The 17,174-nt window shown below is 51.8% G+C and overlaps 1 protein-coding gene across 1 annotated transcript in view; it reads left to right on the top strand.

Moving 5' to 3' along the window:
- Positions 1-204: 204 nt before the first annotated feature.
- The window catches only part of WNT9B (Wnt family member 9B), a 20,915-nt gene continuing 3,945 nt past the window's right edge, over positions 205-17,174 (top strand). The window contains exon 1 of the mRNA XM_035030369.1: positions 205-284. Within this exon, the coding sequence (XP_034886260.1) occupies positions 205-284 (80 nt within the window). The remainder of the gene's footprint in view (positions 285-17,174) is intronic.

Below are 17,174 nucleotides of genomic sequence, written 5' to 3'. Positions count from 1 at the left end.
CACCCGCGATGGGGCGGGGCGAGGCCGGCGGGGCCAATGGGGCGGGGGGCTCACGGCCCGGGGCGGGGGGTGCCGCCAGAGCCGCTCCCTCCCCCAGCCCCGCTCCGCCCCGCCCGGCTTTAAAGCCCCACGGGCGGCTGGTGGCGGCGCTGCGAGCGCTGAGCGGCGCGAGGAGATGCGACAGGGCGCCGCGTCGCCGGCACCATGCGCCCCCCGCCCGCGCTGGCCCTGGCCGCGCTCTGCCTGCTGGCGCTGCCCGCCGCTGCCGCCGCCGCCTACTTCGGGTCAGTGCCCGCCGCGCCCCCGGCCCGCGTCCCCGGCCCGCCTGCCTCCCCTCCTCGGGCTAGAGCAGGGCCAACATTTCCCTTCCGCTGGCCCCCGCCGCGGCGGGACCTCGAACTCAGACCTTAGCCCCCGGCGGACCCCAGTCCCGGCTCGCTGTCGGAGTTCGCGCCCCGAGCTCGGTCTCTGGCTTCCCCAGCTCCGGCCCCGATCTGCTGTCCCACTGGGTCCTCTTCGCCGCCGCCCTTCCCACCCCGCCCTGTCCGAGACCTCATCCCGCCCACTCCGCCCGGCCTAGGACCCCGGCCCGAGCTCCCGGACTCTGCACACGTTTCGGACCCTGGCCCCATCCGCACGGCGCGCCCGGTCCCTGCCGGTCCAGGCGTCCCTCCCGCGCTCGGATGCCCTCTCTGGATCCTCACTCCGTGCCCTGTCTGCTCGTAACCTGGTCTCCGTCCAGCCACAGTCCTCGCCCCGGGCTCTCTCTCCACCCTCTGCCTTCCCCCTGCGGAACCGAGACCCTGCGGGCTGGGTGGCTGGGCGGGGATCGCGCGGATACCGGGGGAATGCGGACCTGCGGACGGTGGGGAGTGTCCCCTGGAGATGCAGGAGGGAAACTTCCGCTAGGGAAGCCCAGCCAAATCTCAGACCTGGCGTCGGGTGAATTCTGGGGAGAACGACCAAGAGTGAGAAGGGAGGAAGGGTACATGATTGGAAAAGGAGGATCAGAGTTGGGGAGACCCCAGGGGAGGGAGCGGGAGGGAGTGGGGAGTGAACGCAGCGCAAGTTACAGGGCAACTGTCCCTCTTCCTCTGACCTAGGGACTTGGGTGGGAGGTGGGGTCGTGGGTGCAAAGGCACTCACGTGACCTCCACCCAATGCTTGCTCCAAATATGTACAGGCTGTTACTTTAATCTTGTCATTTTTTGTGATCTTCACTCCAAATCAGGGTGAGATTTACAGCCTGCCTAAAGCAAAGGCGAGAAAACACACCAAGCCAGTGACCTGCCAGAGACTGTTCTTAAGGACCTGCCAGGGAGGGGAGTAAGGATCTGAGAAGTCCCCGTACAGGCAGAGCTAAGGGCTGTGGGCTAATTTCCGGGTCATGACCCTGGTTAAAAACGTGCTTTGGCTATGAGCAGGGGCCTCTCCTGAAATATAAGGGGGTGGGGTGGGGTAGGCAGGTCAGCCCAGACCCTAGCTCTGAACTCAGCTTGCTGGTGACCTGGGAAGACCAGTCTCTGGGCCTCAGTGACCCTTTTGTACAAAGAAGGGGCTGAACTTGATAGAACTGAGCCTCTATTTCCACCCAGAGAGCAGTGCACAAACATGTTTGTTTGACAGTGATTTCAGGCTTGAAGGCATTGCTGTCGCCCCAGCAGGCAGGGTATAATGGCGAGGGCACAGACTTTGGGTTCAATCCCCAACCCAGCTACTTGCTAGCCCTTGCTCTTCGCCAAGTCACTTAACCCCTCTGTGTCTCAGTTTCTCATCTGTAAAATGAGGATAATAGTGCCTATTTCATATGAACACTATATGAGTTAGTACATGGAAAGCCCTTAGGATAGTATCTAGCACATAGTAAATGCTCAACTAATGCCAGTAATTATTACTAGTGAGGAGATTAGGCATAGTAGCTTGGTATCCCAGCCCTGACAGGGGTTTCTGAGCTGGAATGGAGAGCAAGAGGACAAATGCACCTGCATCCTCTTGGACATCAGCTCATTTCCACAATTCTTTTTGGGGGTTTTGGAGTTGGGGATGGGGCGAGGGCCAGGTAGGTGAGGAGAGAGGGGCTCCAGGGGGCCTGGACCACCCTGGTTGATATGGTTGGAAGGGAAAGGAATTTGTGGCAGTGCACAGGGTAGAATTTGAGACTTGTGAGCAGAGGAAATCAGAGGTGGGGGATGGTTGATTAGGCCTGGGTTAGGGCTGAGAGGGATCATATGAGTATGAGTATTAGAGCCACCTCTTCTTTTTATTTTTAAAGATTTTATTTACTTATTTGACAGAGAGAGACACAGCAAGAGAGGGAACACAAGCAGGGGGAGTGGGGAGGGAGAAACAGGTTTCCTGCTGAGCAGGGAGCCCGATTCGGGGCTCGATCCCAGGACCCCCGGGATCATGACCTGAGCTGAAGGCAGATGCTTAACCATCTGAGCCACTCAGGTGTCCCTAGAGTCACCTCTTTCAGGTCATGAACCCAACTAAGCAAGGCTGACAAAATAGACTCCAGCCACCACTCCCCCCAGTCTGGGGAGCTGGACAAATACTTGGAGAATAAGCTAAAACTGGGGCCTTGGGCTGTTATGTGTTTAGTCTCAGAGAATGGACAGGATTCAGCCTGAGTTCTCACTGAGGAAGCCCTATCATGACTCAGTCAGGCCAGATTCTCCAGCTTCCCATCAGAATTTGCTCTCTGGTAGGAATCTGATATCAGTCATCCACACTATAGTGAGAATGGAAGACAATGTGTTCCTCCTTTCTCCAGGTCATTTGCACTTAAAGTCTCATTTTCGATTATAAGATGAAATGTTTGGGCATTTGGTAAAAGCAAATTCAAACATCAGGAGAGCAGGGGAAGCCAATCTTCTTGGGGTCTTTGAAATCACAGAATCAGAGACTTAAGAGTTGGACGTGCCCCCGAAGCATCTCTGGTCCAACCCCCTGTTTCAAGCAGGTCATGTACGATTATTCCCATTTTTCAAATGAAGCAACCATCATCCCCAAACCACAGTAAGCTGGCAACTGTTTCTGGGGCTTTTGTACGAACCCAGAGCTGAATTCTGGTGATGCTGAAAATGACCTAATTTAGTATTGCAGTGATTTACAAATCACTTTTCTCATTCAGCCTCTCTCTCTCATCTGATCCTCAGAGCCATTCTTGAGGTCTATAGGATGGTGTAAATAGTTCCCCAAGGGAGCCCGGGGGTCAGAAAAGTTCAGTGATTCACCCTATGTCACACAGCAAATCAATGGGAGAGGCAGGACAGAAACCAGGTTCTGCCCCCAGTCTGGGCTCTTTGCCCTCCAGGGAACAGTCTGCAGAGCGAATACTGTGTGATCATCCAGGGGAGCAACAGCTACAAGGAGCTGGAGGGTAAGGGGGTAGAGGGTGGCCCCCTCCCCTGCTTGGTCACTTGGTCAGGTTACTTGCCTCCAAGGTCTATAGCACCTGGAGATCCTAAGTTTCCCTAATTCTAATGGGCTGATCCTGGCCTGGAAGTCTAGGATTGCTCAAGAGCTCATGTTCTGGCTTGGATGGCTTGGGAATTCTGCAAATATTAACTGGTGCGGTGTTTTATAAATGAACATGCACTGTATTATGTGACAAGTGGAGCCCATGACAGGTCTCATCACCCAATCCAGTCTTTAAGTCATCCCAATAGCTTCATAACTCAAAGTCATTCCTGTGGATACAACTTTGTAAATACTGATTGACTTAGGCGGTGCTTTTATAATGTGTGACCTCTGCTAGTTAGGTTCCTTTCCTCTCTACAGAGGGTACAGACAAGTTTATGAAAGCACAGGCTTTGGAGTCAGCTAGACCTGAGTTTAAATCCTGGCCGTTTGTCTTGCTCGCTGTGTGGCTTTGGGCAAATGTCTTAACCTTGCTGAGCTTTAGGTGATGATAATACCTATCTTAGAGGCTGATGCGAGGCTTCACTGAGATGGTGGATGAAAGGGGCCTGATTGGGTGCCTGTCCAGGCTCCCTTTTGGTGGTTGCTGGGGCTCTAACCGTCTTCTTGGCTTATGTGAAGAAAGCAAACCACCACCTTAATTGTTTTCCCTAATCAACATTACCTACAGTAAAATGCATGCGTTCTAAGTGCACAGTTGGGGTTTTAACAAATGCATACCCTCGTATAAACACCGCCACAACTACTGCATGGGGGAACATTTCCATCAGCCCAAAGGATCCCTATGCTCCTTTGCAACCAGTCCTCCCCCACCAGCCCCAGATCTTCACTTCTCTGCTTTCTGTCCTTATAGATTAGTTTGGCCCTTTGTAGAAGTTCACATAAATGGAATCATCTGGCATATAGCCTTTTGTGTCTGAATGGTTTTGCTCAAAATAATGTTTTTGAGATTCATCCACTTTGTTACATATATCAGCGCATTCCTTTTTACTGCTGAATGGTATTCTACTGTATGGACGTACCACTCTGTGTTTCTTTATTTACCAGCTGATAGACATTTGGATTGTTTCCAGTTTGGGGCTGTTCCAAATAAAGCTGCTATAAGCATTTGTGTACACGTACATATATGGGTATATGTTTTTATTTCTCTTGGATAAATACCTAGGACCTGACTATTGGATCATATGGTATGCCTATGTTTAACTTCATACGAAATGGCCAAATGGTATTCCAAAGTGATTGTACCATTTTCCGCCGTGATGTATGAGAGTTCTAATTACTCCGTACTCTTGTCAGCTACTGGCGGTCATAATTTCAGCCCTTTTAGTGGATATGTATTGATATCTCATTGTGGTCTTAATTTGCATTTTCACACTGATGAATGGTGTGTTGAACCTTTTAAAAAATATTTATTTATTTATTTGAGAGAGAGAGAAAGAGAGAGCGTAATCAGGGGGCGGGGCAAAGGGAGAGAGAATCTTAAGCAGACTGGGTGCTGAGTGCGGAGCCTGATGAGGGGCTCCATCCATCTCACATGACCCTGAGATCAGGACCTGAGCCAAAACCAGGAGTTGGACACTTAACTGACTTTACCACCAAGGCACCCCACGTGTTGAACATTTTTGCATGTGCATGTTAGTCATCTGAGTATCTTTTTTCATTGGGCTATTCTTCTTCTTATTGAGTTGTATTTTTTGTGTATTTTGAATCCAGGTCCTTTGTAAGAAAGTATTGGCAAATTTCGTCCCTATCTTTGGCTTGCCTTTTAATTTTCTTATTGGAATCCTATGAAGAACAGAAGTTTTTAATTTTGATGAAGTACAATTTACAACTTCTTGTATGGTTTGTGCTTTTTGTGTGTCCTACCCAAGAAATCTCTGTCTACTCAGAGGTTGTAAAGATTTCCTCTTATGTTTTCTTCCAGAAACTTTATAGTTTTAGCTTTTAAACTTAGGTCTATTTGTTCATTTTGAGTTAATTTATGTGAATTGTGTAAGGTCAAGGTCAAAGTTTATTGTTTTCCATGTGGACATCCACTTGTTCCAGCCCCATTTGCTGAAAAGATGGTCCTTACTCTGTTGTCATTTTTGTTGCAAATTAATTGATTCAACATAGGAGATTCTATTTCTGGACAGTTTATTCTGTTCCATTCGCCTATATGTTTATCCTTATGCCAATACCATATAGGATTGATTATAGTAGCTGTATGGTAAGTCTTGAAACCAAGTACAGTAAGTTCCCTCTCTCCCTCTCTCTCTCTCTCTTTTTCAAAATTGTTTTGGGGCACCTGGGTGGCTCAGTCAGTTAAGTGTGTGACTCTTGATTTCAGCTCAGGTCATGATCTCAGGGTCCTGGGATAGAGCCCTGCATTGGGCTCCATGCTCAGCAAGGAGTCTGCTTGAGGACTCTCTCCCCCTCTCTCTCTGCCTCTCCCTCTCTCTCTCTCTAAAATAAATAAATAAATCTTTTTAAAAAGTTGTTTTGGCTATTCTAGGTCCCTTATATTTCCACATAAATTTTATTTTATTTTATTTTTGTAAATATTTTATTTATTATTTGACAGAGAGAGATCTAGCGAGAGAGGGAACACAAGCAGGGGGAGTGGGAGAGGGAGAAGCAGACTTCCCACTGAGCAGGGAGCCTGATCCAGGCTCTATCTCAGGACCCTGGGATCATGACCTGAGCCGAAGGCAGACGCTTAACGACTGAGCCAGCCAGGCGCCCCTCCACATAAACTTTAGAATCAACTTATCAATATCTATAGGAAAGCCTGCCGGGATTTTGTTTGGGATTGCATTGAATCTATAAGTCAATTTATAGAAGATCGACATTCCAACAATATTGAATCTACCGATTTATAAACAGGCATATCTCTTTATTTAGGGCTTTTAAAAATTTCCTTCAGCAATGTTTTGTAATTTTCAGCATGCAGGTCGTGCACATATTTAAAAACTTATTCCTAAGTGTTTTTTGTATTTGGATGGTATTGTTTTCACTTAAATACATTTTTAGAAATTGATTGGGTCCCGAGAAAAACAGCATTGGAGGGAAGAATGGGTAAAAGAAATTTTACTGCTTTGGGGTGGTAGATTGAAAGCCAAACATCACTGATAAGAATCATTGTGTTTGGGGAAGGAATTTAGGCCGGCTTGTCCCTGGCTGAGCTGTAACCACCCCCACCCCCACCCTCCCACCCCCCCACCCCCGAGGAGGAGTTGGGCTCTGTAGTTGGGCTCAGGGTCAAACCAGCCCCCTCATGGATAGTGATGGATTTTCTAAGGTTGAGGAGGGCAGGCAAGGCACGGGGACTCCTGGGCTGGAATCCCCTAAGCAAGAGAGGTCCAGGTGCCTTGAGAATTATGTGCTCAGGTAGAAGTTGGGCTCAGGAGGAGGTGGGCCAGGTGCTGTGAGGGTGACCCCACCCTGGCCTCAGTGTAAGCAGGGAGAGAGGCAGCCCGAGGCCCTGCTACAGTGTAAGGAGCACTGGACTTGGAGTCACATAGATTGAGTTCAGATCTTCCATCCAACCCATTTATTAACTGTGACTTAGGGCAAGTCAGTTAACTGTTCTTTTTTTTTTCTAAGATTTTATTTATTTATTTGAGAGAGAGAGAGCATGAGCAGGGGGAGCAGGAGAGGGAGAGGGAGAAGCAGACTCCCCACTGAGCAGGGAGCCCATAATGGGACTTGATCCCAGGACCGTGGGAATCATGACCTGAGCCGAAGGCAGCCTCTTGACTGACTGAGCCACCCAGGCGCCCCAAGTCAGTTAACTGGTCCAGCCTCAGTTTTCTCATCTATTAAATGGGCTAGTCCTTAACCTATAGAGTTGTTGTAGTTAAATAAGTGTATATAAGGATATTTTATTTATTTATTTGACAGAGAGAGATATAGTGAAAGAGGGAACACAAGCAGGGGGAGTGGGAGAGGGAGAAGCAGGTTTCCTGCTGAGCAGGGAGCCCGATGCGGAGCTCGGTCCCAGGACCCTGGGATCATGGCCTGAGCCAAAGGCAGACGCTTAACGACTGAGCCCCCCAGGCACCCCTTAAATAAGTGTATATAAACTGCTGAAATGCTATCCATATGTACAGAGTTCAAGAAATCTAGTGATCTGGTCTTAGAGACTCCCAAGTTAGGAGCACCTCTGGTGTCCTATGTTCCTTCCCCTCTTCATCTTTGCCCCCGTCAATGTCCAATTCAAATCCTTTCCGTGCTTAGCATTTTATGTGCATGATCTCATTTATTCATTGTGACATCCCAGGAGGTAGGTGCTGGTAGAAGTCTCTTCATATAGGTGAGTGGGAAAAAAAGCTCAGAGAGGCCAAGTGCCTTGCCCAAAGTCACACAGCTAGTGGCTGGCAGCACTGAAATTTGAATTCTGGCTCGTCAGCCTCCAGAGGTTTAGAGCCAACCTCGTCATCCCCACCTCCTGCTGCCTCCGCCTCTCCCCCTGGGCCGCTCTGACCCTTGAACCCTCCCCTCTGTCACCCACACTCTTACCTGGCATATGACCTAGGCATCTCTTGCACCTGTTTGTCTTAAACTCTTGCTTTGTTACCCACTTTTTTCATGTGCTTATGTCTTCGATTCATGCATAGCGCCCTTTAGGCAAGGGTCTTAGGGCCCTGTTGTTGGCTGAGTCCCCCGCAGCCACTTAGCACTGCCTCATGGTCCACAGTGAAAGTCTAGATGGGCAGCCCCTCTCCCTCTCGCTGGCCCTTCCTCTCCCCCAGAATCTTCCTCTGCCCCATCGTATTTGCTCTTCCATCACCTACTTACACTTGGCTCTCTTGAGCACACACTGCTTTGTCATGACCTGGCGTCTGTCAGGATAGGAGGTAGAAGCGAAGCAGAAAGCAGAGACTTGCCCCTGTCAGACTCCAGAATTCAGCTACAACTGGCCTTCCATGGGAATCCTGATGGCAGCTGGGATGAATTGGGGGGTAGAACAGCTGCTCCAGCCCAGACCCCCTCACTGGAGAGATGAAGACCGAAGGGGGGGTGGTGGAGAGTCTCAAAGAGCAAGAATAGGCTTCAACCACCATGTTCTGAGTCCTGGAAATTCTTTTTTTTTTTTTTTTTTTTTTAGTAAGCTCTACACCCAACGTGGGGCTTGAACTCACTATCTAGAGATCAAGAGTCACAGGCTCTACCCACTGAGCCAGCCAGGCACCACCTCCCCGCCAGAGTCCTGGAAATTCTAGAGACTGGTTTTAGGGCAAGAGCAGAGAAAGTCTGCTTTCTTGATAGTTCCATTCCCTTTAAGGCCAGGTCATGTCAGAATTCAAGAATTTTTGAATTTTAGAAAGGTAATATAATGCATATGCCATATCTAGGGCAGCACCCCATTATTATTTTTGCAGAAAAATACCTACATGTTGGGATAAAGGCAGACCATAAATATTCTCATCTGGGTTCAGGTCAGGACACTTGCTGCCATATGAATTCACCGTGACTGCATAAAAATCTTTAATTGTCCGAGCTTTATCGAGTTGGAATTGTGGGTGAAGGTTTGTGAACCTGCAGGAAACTTTCAGCATGCGCCACCACGAGAGGCTGTGCAAGCTGAGGTTTAAAGAAAGACTTTTGGCCAAGTTCTTGTCGGGTCCTCCTCGCTGGCTATCAAAGGGAGGCTTCAGCTGCCTGGCACGGCTTGACCCCGGGAACTGAGGTCCGGAAGGAACAGACCTGACTTTCTCAGTCCCCACAGGGGCTGAGCCGGCGGCCGGCGGAGTCGGGGTCTGACTGACGGTGGCCAGGTGCCCCGAGATCTGGCACTGGGGAGAACACGCGCCAGTGATCAGAGTCGGAGGGCGTGGCCGCAGGCAGGCTCCTTCAGAGCCACGCCCTCCAGGGCCACGCCCCCCCCACGCCTGCAGAGCGGAGCTTGGGAAGGTTGGGGGTGTGGGGTGTTGGGTGGACCCTGCAGCCTGGGAGTGAGACAGCAGGGAGGCCAGGGGTGTGGAAGGGGAGGCTGAGGGACAGCCTGGAGCTATACTCTCCCGCCTGGGGTTGGATATCTGAGGGATTTATGCAGCCAGCAGGTGTCTGAGGATCTGAGCTAGGGACGGGGGACCTCAGGGTATGAGAAACCAGGACCTCTGCCAGGGGCTTACAGGCTACTTGGAGAGTCTGTCTGTGCAGCTCTGAGGAGGAAGAAAAAAGTGTCAACCACGCAGAACTAAGGATGTTATATCTGAAAAGTGAGAGAACGCAAAGAAAGAGGATGGTTAGGAGAGATGGGGCTGGCAAGTAAGGAGGGCTTCCTGGAGGAGGCAGACAAGCATCAGAGCATGCTAGCGCTGGATGGGGCCTCAGGATCACCTTTCCCATTCCTTGCATTTTGAGTCAAGTCTTGAAAAAGGCTGTGGCCATAAAAGAGTCCAGGAGATCCATGAGGACTTTTGGACTGGGAGAGGCATCGCAGGTAGGGGTTACAGCTTGAAGGAAGGCATGAAGTGGACTGAGGTAGCCATGGCAGGAGGACCAGGAAAAGACTGCCCGAGGGGATGGACCCTCTGCTACAGCCCCGGCTGGCTCTGAGTCCAGGACTGTCCAAGGTGGGGAAGCTGTCCTGGTCCGGCTCTGAGGGGGTGGGGAGGGAACCCCGCTCTATGCCCAAGGGAGCCCCTTACAACTTCATCCCTTAGGGCAGTCCTGACCACCCAGGTGTCCCCTAGGCACATTCAGGACGTGGCTCCTTCACCAGATTGGGAGGCTCCTGCTGTCCTTGGAGCTGAGAGGAGAGGTGTGGAGGTGTGGACCATCCCTGGGCCCTGGAGGAGGACAAATGGAACAGGCAGCATGGGACATCTCTGCCTAGAGCAGCCGCAAACAGCGGAACTACCCGAATCACACAGGGATCACACATAGGGCATTCCCCGGGGGCCTGGCTCTTCCAGGGCCCCCAGCTCAGCCTGAGCCTGCCTGCCCATCTGTGGGGAAGAGGGGGACCACCCAGAGCCTGCCCAGCTGGGGAGTTGGTCAACTTACTATGGTTTAATAACTTGGTCGAAGTCACCTAGCCTGGGAGCCAGGGTTTCAAGGTTGGGGCCGAACTGGGTGGACGTGTTGCCTGCCATAAGAAGAGACATCCTCAGAGACTACTTGCCTTTTCCTGCAGTCCCCACCCTGTGTCCTCTAAACTACTCCTCCCGTGGGTCAGGTCTGGGCCTGTGAACCCAAGAAGCTGGGAAAGCTTGTCTTAAGGCTTCCAGCCCCACTTTTCTCTACCCCCCACCCGTCCTTGCTCTAGGCTTCCCCTTCCTCTTCGGTTTCTTCATGATCCTAGACCCTCTCCTGTGATCTTCCTTCTATCTAGCCAAGTAGGTTGTCAGGCACTAGGATTGCATCAGACTCTCACACTTTAGTATGAATAAGCAGGCCACTTCTCTAAGCTTTATTTCTGATGTTTAGCCAAAAAGAAACTGAGTTTTAGACCAGGAAAAAAGTAGGCTTTTGAACGAAGCATACTTCTCTCCCTTTAGCTGCCCAGGGGTCCAGAGGAATCCTAACCAGATTGCCTTCCTTTCAGTCCTACCCATCTTGTGTTCCTTTCATCCTAGACATTTGCTGTGGTGGTGCTGATTTTGCTTCCCTGAAGTGTTGCGTTGAAACTGAAAGCAGAAACTACCAGGCTTGACAGAAACAATCAGGAATCCCATCCTAGTCCTGGGTCACCTTGGACAATAAATATTACATGAACTCCCAGGGCACCAGACAGGTCAAAGCAGAGACCTGCACTCTTGGCAAACCCCTTGCCCTCCTGCCTGCCCCCAGAAGCCCCTGCAATACCTCCCAGGAGCCATCAGGGCAAAGACCTCTGGACTGGGTGATCTTGAAGGCTCCAGCCTTAAAATATAATGATTCAATTGGTGTGCATTTGGACCCAGCCAGGGAGCTGGGGGGAGATGTTCCTAATCTCAGGCCTGCAGAAGCGAGGGAGACCCCTGCACATGGGGACCTTTGGTGGCCACTGTGCCGCCTGATCCATGTGCCAGGGATGAAGGCTTCCCCTCCAGTGCTTCTGCCTGAGCCTGAGTGGAGAGGGAGAGAGACAGGAAGGAGGAGGGCAAGCATTTCCTCAGCAGATGTAGCACTGGCCAAGCTCAAAATACCCAAGATTGTTGAGATGCAAAGCATGCTTGCTGGGCAGGTGGCTTGCTGCTCACTTAGCTGTGAGCACACGTCTGCCCGATGCCATCCTCAGCAGGCAGCCCGGTGTGCGTGGGGCTGCAGACAGGAAGTGGAGCTGTTCTTGGAGAGACAAAACCCACAGCTGGGCCCAGTTCTTTTCTCTCTGAGCCAGGGCTGTGCTGGGGTAGGGGACGAGGCTCTGGGGATGAGCTCTGGTGGGGGGGGGGGGGAGGTGGTGACCAGATTCAGTCCTCAAGCTGGGTTCATGGAGTCCTGAACTTAAGAGCTGGGGAGGAAAGGAGGGGTGGAGCCAAGAGGGGCTGAGGGGGACGCCGACAAGGATGTAGTGAGTGATCTTTTGTGTCTTTCAGTCTTCCGTGGGGAGACCTGGCATGAAGCTGACCCTCAATAAGGTTGTTGATATTTATATTTAAGTGAATGGGTGAGTGAAGGGGGCTGGAGCTTTTAGGAGTAGAGGTGGGGGGAGCGCCTGGGTGGCTCAGTCGGTTTAAGTGTCTGCCTTCAGCTCAGGTCATGATCTCAGGGTCCTGGGATCAAGCCCTGTGTTGGGTTCTCTGCTTTGGGGAGCCTGCTTCTCCCTCTCCTCTCCCTCTGCCCCTCCCCCTGCTCATTCTCTCTTTCTCTCTCTCTCTCAAATAAATAAATAAGTAATCTAAAAAAAAAAAAAGTAGAGGTAGGATATGGCAACTGGTAACTTGGCCAGGCTGCTCATTAAGGATGTGGTCTTGGAGGAGGCATGAGGTGACACGGAATCCAGGAGAGGAGAAAGGAGTCTGAAGGATGGAGGGAATGGCATGCTGCTCAGCAGCATCCACTTGGGGCCCCTCAGCGTGACAGAAAGAGGGGAGAGAAGCTTGGGGTGGGTGTTGAGGGTACCCCCCCCCACCAGAGGGACTGTTGGAGCCAAAGGCCCTCTCTTCCCCCGCCAGGCATCACCCTCAGCAACTCTCCCTGCTGGGAAGAGATGGGTGGTGGAGAGCACCGGGTGGGGGTGGGGCGTGGGTGGGTGGGTGTGGGTGGGTGTGTAGGGGGATTTAGTGAGGGCTGTGAGGTGGGCTGAGATGTTTGAGATGAAAGCACAAAGGGAACACTTACCATGCAAATGGCCCTGCAGCGGAAGCCTGTTATCGGGAGCATCTAATGGGGTTTTGCAGGGCCAAGGCCAATGCTCCGGGCAGGGCAAGGCTTTCCTGGTTCCCAGGCAGCTGCCCACAGTTGGCAAGGTCCCTGGTGCCAGGCACAGCTCCTGGCCCCTCCAGCTAAGGGTCTAGACAGGCTGGCATTGCCTGGTGCCCTGGAAACCGCCAGCCTTGTCCTACACCACCCACCCACTCCCTCACCCACATCCTGGGGGTGACCTCCTCTGGAACCATCAGACCCTCTCAAGCAGAAACAAGGGTGGGTGTGTGTATCAGGGGGAGAACAGCGCCTGGGGCACCCCCAAGTGATGGGAAATGCACTATACCTGCCTGGTCTTCCCCGACTAGCCAGGGAGCCTCCCTAGGACCTTCCTCCTGCCTCCTCCCCACCCCCCAGGCCCCTTACTACAGGTAGGATGGGCCTGGCCAAGGTCAGGTTCTCACCCAGATGGAGCTAAGAGTTCTGATCCCTGAGCACCTCCTGGTTGTTCCACCGGGAGCTGGGCTGGTTCAAAGCTTTCTTCTGCTTCTTAGGGCCTTGGGAGAATCTGGAGCACTACTGAATCCTACCAAGTTCCTTCTAGACTGGAGCTCCTCAGGGGCAGGAGCACGTCCCCGTGGCCAGCACGGAGCCTGGCACATAGTGAGTGCTCAAGAATGACACTTCTCTGGAGCTTACTATGTGTCAGGCACTGTTCTAAGAGCTGTGCAAATGTTAACTCATTTAATCCTCCCCAAAGCCCCGCGAGGTGGGTACTGTGGTGATCTGCGTTTTATAGGTGAGGCACAGGGAGGTGAAGAGCTTTGCCCAAGGTGACACAACTGGTAAGAGGTGGAGGCAGGATTTGAACACAGGCAGCCTGGTCCCGTCATGCTCTCCCACTAGCCAATGTGTATTTGTTAGATGGGATGAGCTCAGCGGGAGAGTGGACCTTCCCAAGGTCGCCAGTGAGCGAGGGCAGACCTGGGACCAGACTACCCAGGCCAGAACAGCTTGGGGGCCTGGGGTCCTTGGGTTCCCTACTCCAGCAGGTGGTGAGTGATTATTCCAAGGTGAGCTCCATTTCCTCTCTGGGGCTTGGCGGTGACTGGGGTCCTGTTGAAGGTAAACAAAAGCAGCCTCCTGGGACACTTTCTCCAAATCCTGGGAGAATCCTCTTTTCCTTCCTTCAGGGTCATCCCAGGTGGACCTGCTTTAGCCAAAACTGTGGATGGGGTGAGCGTTGGGGAGTGAAAGGAGGCCAGGGGAGGAAGGGCCAGCAGCGGGCAGAGGAGATCTGGGGGTAGGGGTATATGTGAGGTGAAGTCCTGAGGGGAACCCTTGACTTTTCCCACCCTGGGAAGAGACAAGGTGGCCCAGGGAACAGCAGGGGATGCTCTGGAGTCAAAGCCAGAGACATCTTGTTGTATAGGGGTGGGGGTTTCTTGTCTTATTATTAAACTAAGGGCTGAGGGTACAGAGAGCAGAGGGTCTCAGGCTGGAGGCAAAGAAGGGAGGAGAATGGAGCTGGTCACATGGGATTGTTGCTTTCTTCGCAGGAGAAGAGGGACTGGAAGTCAGCCTGGGGGGGGGGGTGGCGACTGGAAGCAGAAATGGGGGAGACCAGCTGCACCAAAGCCTGTTGGGGAGTGGCCTGGTCCCACAGGGCTCGGGAGCACTTGAGCCGGGCAGAAGTCTGGAGGAGCTCTCGTCCCACAGCCCAGAAGAGCAGCTAACAACTTCACAAGTTGTTCATCCTCTGCTCTTGAGCTCAGAACACTGGCTACTTATTTGGTTGGTAGCATCTGACCAGACCACAGGGCAGCGTCTTTATGAAAACTCCAAATTTTGTCTGGATTCATACGACTGACGAAGCTCACTTGATCTTCCCAGGTGTACATTTTACCCCCATGGGGCCCAACTAACATGTGGGCGATTAAGATTCTGCAGAGAGGCAGGGGTTGGTGGGGTTCTCAGCCCTGGGGTGCCAGGGAATGTGGTTTCTTCAAGGGGAGGGGATCATGCCCACAGACCCCGAAATGGACGGGAGCCTGCAATGCCTAGAATTCTTCTGAGGTCCGGGAAGAAGGCTTCCCTAGCAGATGCCACGGGATGGGCATGCGGACGATAGCTCACCAACAGCATCTGAGGAAATACGGTGTTTTCTAAAGTTGATGTCATGGCACTGTTTCTTCAAAGGAAATGTGATCCCAACCACAACATAGGAAATAAGGAAAAGGGAAACTGGGTCCTGGAAGATCTCCCAGCTGTCTTCGTAGGTCCTGAGAGGGCTCCTAAGGCAGTGCCAGGCTAGTCTTCTCGGACAGACCAGGGCCCAGTGTGGCCTGAGGCCTCTATGCAGTTGGCTGCCTTTCCTGACCATTAATTGCTACTAAGTGTCATTACTGCTAATAAAATTAACCGACTTTATACTGGACTTTTTCTGGGGCCATCAATCACAGGGTCTATTACACGAAATTAAAAAAAAGGGGGGGCCTATGGATGGGAGAGAGGGTCTTTGCTGGCCCTGGCTCACAGCTGCAGGCTAGGGCCTGCTGGTCCTTCACAGCTGTCAGAAGCTCATGATCAGTGACAGCACCCTTGGTTAGACGACCAACTCCAAGCCTTAACGCCCTACTATAGATAGGAGTGTCGAAGGTAAGAACACGGCTGCCCACAGGAAGACTCTGGGGCTGGGGCTGAAAAGCTCCCCAAATTCTCCCACCACTCTCACCTCTGCTTCTCTCTATGCATTCGGTTCATTGTTTTGCTCTCTCTTTGGACCAGCTTCTCCTTTTTATCTCCAGAGTTACAGGCCCAATCACCCAAAGAAAGACGGAGAGAGAAAGCAACTGTAAGCGCAACTTAATTCAAATTCCAAATTCCCAGAGAAAGGACTGATTGGCCCAGCCTGAGTCACGTGATCCTCATTGGTCCAAACGCTAGGTCGGAGCGGCAGGGTCATGTGGTATAAAATGGTCAGCCACATGGTGGTAACCATGTAGATGGGAAGAACCAGTGGGTAGCCAACTCAACAGGTGTCTGCAATTTAAAGGTCTTAGTAATAAGGACTCAAAAACTGATAGATGATCGAAATTATGTAACAGAAAGTATAATGTTATATACTTTGGTATATATCGTATATATATATATGGTATATGTATAAAGGTATATATATAAAGCTGTAATGGTATAATAATAATAGCTATTGTTCTTGGAATGGCATCTGAGACAGGCCTTGAAGGATGTGCAGCCCCTCTGGTCAAAATTGCCCTCACTCCCTGCGTGTTCTCTCATCTGTCCATCAGCTGCTACAAGGGTGGTCCCAATTTCTGAACGGTAGGAACAGTGTGAGCAGAGTTTTCCCTCACACCAGCACCTGCTGTGGGGAGGAGACCATCTGAGGGACTAACTGGTGCCTGCTCCCTTTGTCCCCTTCATACTGGAAGCCAGTCAGGGTGGGGCCTCCTCAGCTAGAGCTGACATCTGGACCTGCCAAGGGTCAAGCTCTAAGGGTTTCCTGCCAGGCTGCAGGGAGGGGTTTGGGTGTAGACCTGGTGGACCGGAAATTTACCCATTTGCCCCCAGATTAATGATTAACAGGTCCCTGCCCTCACCCTGTCTAGCAGGGGAGCCTAGGGCCAGGCTGGGCCAGGAGGAGCCTGATAGCATCTGTCTCTGCTCAGAGGTTTCAGAGATATGCTCCACACTGGGTTGGCTGCATCTGATGGATTTAGAATCTATGGGCACTTTCTGGGGGCACCTGGGGCCTGGCCAGAACCCACACTCTCCCTGGGGCAGTGTGGCATCCAGCCAGATGTCCAGGCTGGGTCAGGTCGCTCCAAACAGGAGAGCCATGTCCTCGGCTCCATGGGGGGTGGGCCTCTCCTGGAATGGCGCATATTCTACCCATGCTGAGGGCCGCCAGGGGACAGGATAGGAAAGAGGAGAATCCTCTCAGAGAGCTTCTGCGGAGAGGGAAGGTGAGCTCTAATGGTATTCCCTGTCTTGCTGCTCATCGGCTTTATGGCTCAGGCCAGTCACCGCCTCTCCATAAAACTTTGTTTCCTTATCTGGACAAAGGGAAGATCTGCCCAGGTTAAAGAATAAAGCCTCTTGCGAGAGGAAAGAATTTTGAGATACTCCAGCCTGCAGAAAGGTGAACCAGTGTGTCCCAGGCACTGTGGTTGGTACTTTCCATATAAGCCTCCCAGCAGCCCCAGGAGGTGGAAAGGATCCCCCTTTGCACTTCCCAGAGGAGAAAACCAAGGCTTCAAGGTGACACGGCTAGGAAGTGGCAGCCTGACTTCAGAATCCACGGACTTCGGATAGAGTAGAACAGGAAGTCTGGAGGGGATGGTGTGATGGAAATTCATCCACCCATCTGTCAGTTCATCTGTCCATCCGTCCATCTGTCCATCCACCCTTCCTTCCTTCCTTCCTTCCTTCCTTCCTTCCTTCCTTCCTTCCTTCCT

The sequence above is a fragment of the Mirounga leonina genome, unplaced genomic scaffold, assembly GCF_011800145.1.
Source record: "Mirounga leonina isolate KUSES-001 unplaced genomic scaffold, KU_Mleo_1.0 Mir_364, whole genome shotgun sequence".
Lineage (NCBI taxonomy): Eukaryota > Metazoa > Chordata > Mammalia > Carnivora > Phocidae > Mirounga > Mirounga leonina.
This window is presented reverse-complemented; position numbering and strand designations above follow the sequence as displayed.